We start from the raw sequence: 9,962 nt of genomic DNA on the forward strand, positions 1-9,962 counted from the left end.
TCTGGGGTCCCCAAAACATGTCGTTGACGTTTTCTGCTGGAAAATACCACTCAGATTTGAATCTAAAGGCATTCTAGCATGCCTCTGTTTCAGTCCTTTTCTCAACAGGCTGTTTCAAGGGTAGTGAAATCATCAGCGGAAATGATTTCACACGGTTCATGTGTACCAACTTGTTTTATTCTAGGTAGTGACTGACTTAATTTGATTGTATACTGAGGAATGTGCTAAGTGACAGATGGGGTTCAGGTCTCCTGTGCACAACAATACAAAAAATCTGCCCCTTGTCTCACCCCCACCGTTCCCCCTTCTCTGTCCCTCACATCCCCCTCTGCCTCTCACCTCTCTCCTTCTCCCCTCCACCCTCACCTCACCCTCTTCTACCCGGCCTGACGTCACCCTATCTCGTCCATAATCCCATAGCCTACAAGATAAACAAGCAGTTGCTATTGCCGACATATAGTGAAAGATCTGTAACAAACACAGTATGTGGTTCTTTTCAGCAAAGAGAATAAAAATGTTTGACTTGAAAAGGCACAAGATCACTCTTTCCGGTTTTCTTCACTTCCTGCTTTGTTCCTGATTGTTATTGTTAACTTCAGCCCTCTCTAGTGGCCCGTTACTCTACTTTGTTTTAATGGTGAGATGGGACTGACAGAACTCCGTAATATTGTACTTCAGAGTTGTAAAATAAGATGAGTATGTAATAAACAAAGGAGTAATTGTTCATCCGTAATTGTAACAGAGGGGTTGTATTTGCAGAAGATTTGGGTCAAGAGACTCACATTTGAGAGGTGTGTCTCATGAATATCATAGATAGGCATCCTCATATGATATTTTACATGCACAATCTCCATGTTCCCTGCTCGTTGGAGAAGCTGAATTAAGTCCAGCAACCCTATTGGCAGGGTTTGAAATAAATTGCAAAGCAGGTAATGTAACACTGCTCATGTCATGGCCATTTGTTGAAATGACACTGAAAATAATTGAAAAACAAATATGTAGCAGCATTGAAATAGCAAATAACACTGCTTTTAGTGGTCTTGTCATTTAGCCTACCATGACAGGGTCAGTTGCTATTAAATAGCCTTAATGTATATCATTAAGCCTACCAATTAAAAAGAATGGATGAAATCTGGTCCAAGAATAATAGAACACATACAGTTCAAAGTTGTATGGCCATATTACTGTATGTTCTGGGGTACAGGAGAGTTTATGACAGTACAGTTAAATTCTTATTCGCAACATGAATGAATGTCATGGACATGGATGAATTGGATTGATTGATTGATTGATAGCACCATGGACCAAACATTATTTTGCACATACATCTTTCTGTGCCTCTGTTTTTTTTTCAATTTCATTGAAATCCTGTGATCCTTGAAATGATAGAGAGGACACACACATGTTGCACTGCCTTGAAGACCACCCTCAAGCACAATTCATAACCCTAACCCTAACCTAATGATGATGATAATGATGAGATTTCAGTATTTATATTTTACTATTTAGAAGGACTGCCTTCAAAATAAAGGTTATAGAACATGGGAATTCCTCATACAAACCTGTTTTAAATTGAACTCATAGATGATTTCTCTTGGCCACCAGAGGGGTGTGATTTTGAGGCAGTGTGACTTTCCAAGTGCGTGAAGTATATTGCAATGTTACAGTTCTACTTGTAGGCCTACTAGCCCATACAAAAGTGTACTTGTCAGAACAATAAATGAATAACCATATATATGTTCTTCCGTACTGGAGATAAAACTAAATAAATAGACAGAAGTTGGAATAAATAATCTGCAGAGCGGTTAGTTTGATTGTTAATAACATGGTTACAACCATATATGACTGGGAAAGGCAATGATTTAAGATCTATGAAAAGACGGATGTTGTCTTTGCTGGTGTTTTGTTTTGTTCTCTCTCTATGGTGTTCAGGGTCATCCTGAATGAAAGAATGACCTCATAAAACACTGATTTGAGCCCCTATCTTTTCCCTCCAGGATTTGTCATGCATGGTGACCCTGTGTGTGTGTGTGTGTGTGTGTGTGTGTGTGTGTGTGTGTGTGTGTGTGTGTGTGTGTGTGTGTGTGTGTGTGCGTGCGTGTGTGTGTGTGTACTCTCAATCTCATATCAATGTACACTAGATCAAGTGTTAAGGTACATGACATAAGGTCTGTGCACAGCTTCGGACGTGCTTCCTGATGATCTGTAAGAGTAAGTATGATTAGGTCACACTCATTCACCCAAAAAAATCGAATTACACAGAAATGAAAGAAAGAATGTTGCTGAACAGTGGTGGACTCAGGCTATTTGAAGGACAGGGGCGAAAAGAAAAAAAGGGCACCTACTGCACAACATGGGACCCCATCAGTGCACATGGTCAAGTTTAGCCTCTTCTTATCCACCTCATTTTTCTGGTTTTCTGCTCGAAATGACATGCCCACAGTGAATAGAATATCTCCACAATCACAAGGGCCTTCATAATGATATTGTTATCAAATGAAAGCTAACACCTGTGGGGTGGCTGTAGAAGTGTCAGAATCAAAATCTATGTTACTGTGTCAGAGCAAATAGAGCTAGAACATTATAAAACATCTCAAATTCAGTCTCCGCCTAAAAAAACAACAGCTTTTACAGTGAATATCACCTTGGAAACCTGATAACGAAGCCCACATCATCTAGGAATCAGTACTCCAGGGTCTTATTAGTACTTGTGCCAAAGTCGATGCTAGTAATGTGAGCAAATGCAACTTTGTACCTGTTTTAGTACAGGTATGTTTAGGCGGACACCTATATGTTTAGGCCATTTGGAGATATTTTGGCACCATCTTTGACCTTTGACCTTTCTCATGTATCAGATTTCTTTTTTTTTTCTTTTTTTGGGGGGGGGGGGGATTTTTTGGGGTTGGCCGACCAATGGTATTGAAATTCGGCATTGAAACCGGACATGACACATTCTCCAGTTGGAGAAAACTGGATGTGACTTAGGCCGTGTTTACCGTCTTGGGGGAAAAATGGTGGCATCGTATAGCATGCAAAGTTGTGAAAAAAATGTGATATCGATGAAGAGAATTGATCGAGGTAAACTCTTTATATCACTTCGGATGCCCATCGGGGTCCGTTGGCTCCTATGAGGTTAAACCATTGGAAGGGCAGCCAATAGGGCACATCCTCAAATTGTGCCACTCAAAAGGGCACTTTAGTGCGACGTTTTTCAACTGTGGGGGCACATGGTCAAGTTTAGACCATTGGAGGGGCACCAATAGGGCACGTCCTCTCATTTTTGCCACTCAAAAGGGCACTTAAGACAGACGTTATTCAACCGTGGGGGCACCGTGGGGGCACCAGGAGGGGCGGTCGCCCCCCATGAGTCCGCCAGTGTAAATGCTGAACACCAATAACCAATCATTTGTTCCAGATATAGTATATATAATATATGTATATATATATATATATATAATATAGCATACAGCAGCATAATATAATTGCATAATCACGTGAAACGCCGTTTGTCTCACATTTTGTACAGCAGTAAATCAATAATGACGTTAGAATTCTCGTGATCACCACGACCACGAGAGGAGAGCTCACACTGAGACAATTTCACGCGCGCACGTGCCCAGAGAAGGATGATACCTATCCGCTTGAAAGTACTGTATGTATAGTGGCACGTCAGAGACGTTAATCGTGAGATAATTTAAACAAAAATATTGCTGCACAATATCAAATCAATTAGCGAATGTTGTTTTAAGATACGCAGTGTCGCTGTGTTCATCTCGTTCTCGTATCTTGTTTCTGTAAAACCAAACCAGTCTATTAGACGGGCAAATGCGATAAGTGGACTCAGACTGGCTGTCGCATGTTTTATTTTTGATTCCCATGACTTTGGGACGCCAGGGATGAGGCAATTTCATAACGTGTTGTATCTGATATAATGGAACAGTAAAGGTACAGTATTATGATAATGAGACTCTTTCATTGGTCCATAGTTTGAGAAGGGCATGTACTTTTGTGGAAACATTTTGTATAAATGTGGAATTGTATATTTATTGGAATTTACACTCCAGTCTCGTCGGGAAATCTTCATTGTGAGGTAAAGTATGTCTTTTTATTTACATGCTTAACACTGTGTTCGTTTAATATAGTTTTATATTTACCGTTAATATCATGTCGTCACAGCCTATCAGATCAAAGATTCGCAACGAAACTTGCAACCGACAGACTTTCTAAAACAGGGCAGTTCACGTCAAAGCAACGCAATGCAACGCGTACAGACACAGATGACCGTGTGGAGAAGGGGATCACATTAACGTTGCCAACATTCACCAGCCACTCTGATCTTTTTATTGCTTTTTTTTTTACCAGCAAACATAGGCTAAATAAAATAAATAAATAAAGGCAAAGATCACAAAAAAGAACTACTTGTTCCAAAACTGACGCATTGGAAATGACTCACAGCATGACTGCACAAGACGAACCTCCTGGAGCTTTGGGTTGTGTGTCCCCAGTCAAAATACAGTTAGATATTTTTATCCTGCATGTTTTCTATCTCACCCATGTCGCGTCGATCTCGTGCTTGGTTATAATTGAAATATAAATAAATATAATACATAATTCAACACATCTGATTAAAGTTATAATATAGTAGGCTAAATATAGAAGTGTGTTAATACAAGAAGTTGTCAATAAACGGCGAAGACAGGAAACCGAGGATCTGGAAGTCGTCTTGGCTACTGCAGCGGCAGAGACAGGGTTTATGGAAGCCGTTCTGTTGTGAAATCTAACGGATCGCTCAACACAAGATCCACTTGACCAAACAGATTATATGAATGAATGAATGAATGCATGAATGAATGCATGAATGGTCTTTATTGTCATTAATATAGTACAGGTACCATACAACGACATTTAGGAGCGGGGGCTCCCCTGGTGCTTGGAAAAAAAGACTAAAAACAAGAGAGCCAAGGGTAAAATAAAAAAGAGAAAAGAGCTGGTTGACATAAATAAAGGCTATGTACACTATCAACTATACTATACTACTATACTATACAATAAAACACTGTGCTGTACTCTATGCTATGCTATAAATATCCTAACTGTTTCCTATAGGCTATCGCACCATATCAGCAATACTAGTACGGTCTGTGCTGTTTCCTGATTGGCTGAAGAGAAATAACGGCCGTCTCACGTTCTAAAACGGCACGTGCCGAGTAGACATTTGACCTTTGAGAAGCCTAGCAACGGTAACGGCAATTTCTAAAACGGTTTCGTCTTGTTGTGAATCTTTGAACTGTACACAGTAGGCCACTATTAGCAGTAGTAGCATATTTACTTTGACTTTTGGGTAGTGTACATTGATACAATTAAACATTGGTGTCAAAATAACGTTTTTTTTTTTTTAAACTGTGACCGTTTTCAAATTGATCAAGGTGAAATCTCCGTCATCTAACATCATCAATCATCATCAATCATCATGGCTGAATGGACAGAATGCATGGATTTTGGGATCACCATCGCCAGACAAGCTAGCATTGCAAGTTACCTTTTGTCCACAATATTCAATATCCAGAAATTCAAATGAAGAATTATGTTCAGCAGAGTTGATGAAGTTCAATTGTTACATGATGGGCTGCAATGAATAACCATCTGGTATTTCACACCAAGACATAAACAGTAGATTTATCTGTGCCATTATGTGTGGTTTGAAAGATTATGCACTATAAAGATCAAGTCAATGTATTTCAGGTGGTCTTGGATGCCTTCAAGTCCAAGAAGGAGGTGATGTTGAAGAGTTCTCCGGCTGACCTGGTGACAGAGACAGACCTGAGGGTAGAGAAGATGCTCATCTCAGCCATCAGAGACAAATATCCTACACACAAGTAAATCATTTTATTCTTCAATATTACTATCTCATATCTATTGTGACTGGCTGATATCTCAAAAGAGTAATGCTACCACCTTCTGTATGCCAAAAGGTCAATATAAACATATTTAAAAAAACTCTAAGGAGACATTTTGGGAGGCAGTTATCGCCAAACTGCCTCAAACCTAAAGTCTGTAATGTAGATTGTGATATCAGTTGCAATGAGAATACATCATTTTAATACAGATGGTGTACACAGCCTGGTAAAATGTCACAAAAGTCTCTGAACAATCTAATGTGGAACTTTGTGGCTCCTATTCAGGTCAACAAGTTCAAACTGTGTCAGGACGCAGATCAGGGAGAGGGAAGAGGTGTGGTCATGTCATGTGACATTTAATGTGCAACTTGAGTGAAAATTGCCCTTTTTAGTTTTTCCTTTTTCATCCTGACCTCTCAGGTTCATCGGGGAGGAGTCAGTGGCTGCAGGTGAGCGGCTAGTGCTAACAGACAGCCCCACATGGATTATTGACCCTATTGATGGAACTGTCAACTTTGTGCACAGGTGAGGACCTCATTAGGTACATATTACATAAGTCTGTCCATCTTGGCTGATTAGGTGATATGTGTTAGGTATCTGGGTCATTTTGTCAAAACACTCTTCTGCATGCTTGGTTTTGGCAAACTAAATAAAGAGAAGCTGAAGCATTTGAAACTATTTGACATACTGTATCTTCGGCCCAGGTCTGGTAATGTAATGAGATATGTACTTGTTATATGTTATACTTATGCTTTATTGTTATGAGGTAACGTTTGCCTGTTCCGACAGGTTCCCCTTTGTAGCCATTTCCATTGCCTTTGCAGTCAACAAGGAGGTAAATAAGAGGATATGACTTTTGATTGAAGAAACAACAAACTATCTCATGGCATATTATTTACAGTAAAGGAATAGTTCACCCAAATTACAAAATCACATATTTGGTACATTACCCTGAAAGGAGTAGGCTACAATCCACACTTTGGTTCTGTTTATCTGAGCGCTGTAACTAAAAGCGAATTATTAGCATTTAGCATACCTAAACTCAGTTTAAGTCAATGGACCTTAATTAAAAAAAGAAAAGAAAAGTAAATTAATCTCAGTAATTTAAATCAAGTAATAGAGTCTCTTCATGATTTGGGCATGACATTTGCTAACTTAGGGTCAATTAACTTGCACTGGGGTTTGTTTAATGCTAACAATTAGCTGTTAATTACAGTGCCCAGATTAACAGTAATTCTGGTGAACTATGTATTGTATAACACATGTTTTTTCCTTTGAGAATTTTCTAAAAGTTCTCTCAAAGTTCAATCATTGTATTAATATTTTCTTTTATGTATCATTTGAGCAGGAATTGCCATTGCATTTAGAGAATCTATCCTATGTCATTCACAGTTTCCATCTAGTTTTTGTGCAGATTTTGAGCAGATTGCACTCGTTTGAGCAGATTGCACTCAGAAAGCAGTCACCAAAGTTGTGTTATTTTGTAACATTTCACATTTATTCTTCAGACTGAATTTGGGATTGTCTACAGCTGCGTAGAAGACAAACTCTACTGTGCCCAAAAGGGCAAAGGGGCTTTCCTCAATGGTGTATCGCTTTATGCCTCTGGTCAGGAAGGTAAGACAATCTCACTTCATGCTTCATCAATCTTCTGTCCGTCAAGTGAATCAAACATCACCATGAAGGGTTTATGGCTGCCAGTCCACAATTCTCGTAACATTGCTACCAATTGAAATATCTGTTCCAATGAGAACTCTAACTCTATTCAACCTTCTCCAAACAGACATTACAAAGTCCCTGGTGGTAACAGAGATAGGATCTGAACGAGATGACCTGGCTCTCTCCACCATGACCTCAAACATCCTCAGGCTTCTGAAGCTCCCCATTCACGGGTAAGGAGATCACCACTGGTATCATCAGAATAAAGAGTAACTGGTACGATTCCAGTACATATGAGCAATCTTTTACCAGCTACCTTTGCCCTGAGGTCTTTTTTCTAAGTTGACATGTGCACTATTTTCTCAAATGTATCTGCAAATCTTAAGTGTTCTCCAATGCACTGATACAATAAGTGCAATTGGCGGATTAAGTGCAAGTGTCTCAAATCAGTGCTGCACCATATTTGCTCAAGAGCCTTTGCCTTCTTCCTTATTCTTCCTCATTGCAAAGGCCTTTCGTTTTTCCTGGCCAGATTACATGGTCTAACCACTAGCCTTACTCATTGCATTTAACTCATATGAACGTATGCACCCCCTGAACTTTGTCCCTCTGTTGGTCAGGATCCGTGCGGTGGGCACCGCTGCGGTGGACATGTGTCTGGTGGCAACAGGTGGTGCTGATGCCTACTACCACATCGGTATGCACTGCTGGGACATCGCTGCCTCTGCTATCATAGTCCGCGAATCCGGAGGAGTTGTCATTGACACCGACGGTATGTTGCCTGTAAAGCACACCTTGTCCTATAGGTTGAAAAGTATTTTCAGTAGCGCTGAATGTGTGCCAGAGGCATATTGTGCATGGAATCTTAAATTGTGAATGACAAACATAAGCACTTCACATTGCTTAACTAGTTTAAAACCATACATTGAGGATGTTGTCTTTTTCTTATCAGGCACTGAGTTTGACATGATGTCCAGGAAAGTTATTGCCGCAAGCAGCTCTGCTGTAGCCAATCAGATCGCAAAGGTGGTCCAGGCCTTCCCTTGTACCCGTGACGACGAGGATACAACCTAGGATACGACAAGTGTACCTGTGGGGCAGCCAGCAATGGACATACAAGCACAATGGAAAATAAAACAGAATAGGCAAATAAATAATTTCTTGGAGAAGTGAAACTTTATGAAATAAAAATGTCTTTGATTTACTTACTGCAGTCTATGCATCTTGAACTGGGAGAGCCTTTTGTGTTTTAAACCCATATTTGACTGCTGCTTTATCAAGTGGCTTTCTTCTGCATAATGAGATCATTACATGAAGATGCACATTTTGTTGTGCCTAAATCATGTTAAAAGAATATTTCCACAATGTTGGTTTTACCATCTCGTTTGAAACAGCATGTACAAACCAATTTAATTGTTGAATGTGAGCTGCGAACGGCAATCACCACCACATACCATATCATATACTGACATGGCGTAACTTACTGTTGGGTGATGGGGGCCATGACTGTTTGAGATGTGTTTTTTAGAGTTTTAAGACCGATGCTCTGTCAGTTTTTAGAGCGAGGCGTTGTGCAGCCCAAAGGTTGCTCCTCATCACCTCCACGAACAGCAAGTGCCTTTATAGTGGGAGGCACTTTATTGACCAATCATAAGTATGTTTTCTTGATATCACCTATACCTGAATCAGGAAAAGCCCTATATGCCGCGATGTGTAGACTCTGGTAGGATATAAATCATTAATATATTTGAGAGATGTATTGATTGCACATACAGTTCCCTGCGTAAGTAATGGGACAGTGAAGCAGTGAAGTTTCTCCAAAACTTTGGATTTGAAATAAAAACATATTATGAGGTTGAAGTATACACTCACTGCACACTGTATTAGGTAGACTATACTAATACTGGGTAGGACTCCCTTTGCTCTCAAAACAGCCTCAATTCTTCGCGGCATTGATTCCACAAGATGTTGGAAACATTCCTTTGAGATTCTAGACCATGATGACATCATTGCGTCACACAATTGCTGCAGATCAGGTGCACTTTCAAGCTGTGAATCTCCCATTATACACATCCCAAAGGTGTTCTACTGGATTCAGATCCTGTGACTGGGAAGGCCACTGAGGAACACTGAACTCATTGTCATGTTCATGAAACCAGTTTGAGACGACTTTTGCTTTGTGACATGGTGCATTACCATGCTGGAAGGAGCCATTAGAAGATCGGTACATTGGCCATGAAAGGATGCACATGGTCAGCCACAATATTCAAATAGGCTGTAGAATTCAACCAATGATTTATTGGTATTAATGGGTCCAAATTGCACCAAGAAAACATTCCCCACACCATTGCACCACTTGAATAAATGAGAAGGTGTACAGGTGTTCCTAATAAAGTGTTTGGTGAG

The 9,962-nt window shown here is 40.0% G+C and overlaps 1 protein-coding gene across 1 annotated transcript; it reads left to right on the forward strand.

The window, feature by feature from the left end:
* Nucleotides 1-5,470: 5,470 nt before the first annotated feature.
* Nucleotides 5,471-8,630, forward strand: LOC308168833 (inositol monophosphatase 1-like; the record flags this gene model as incomplete). Its single annotated transcript, XM_080543477.1, has 8 exons — nucleotides 5,471-5,530; nucleotides 5,743-5,876; nucleotides 6,318-6,422; nucleotides 6,687-6,732; nucleotides 7,406-7,514; nucleotides 7,681-7,789; nucleotides 8,177-8,328; nucleotides 8,509-8,630. 8 exons carry the CDS (start codon nucleotides 5,471-5,473, stop codon nucleotides 8,628-8,630), a joined length of 837 nt encoding a protein of 278 aa, XP_080399603.1.
* Nucleotides 8,631-9,962: the final 1,332 nt, after the last annotated feature.

The sequence above is a fragment of the Nansenia antarctica genome (genome assembly GCF_963989245.1).
Source record: "Nansenia antarctica genome assembly, chromosome: 12".
NCBI classification, from domain to species: Eukaryota; Metazoa; Chordata; class Actinopteri; order Argentiniformes; family Microstomatidae; genus Nansenia; species Nansenia antarctica.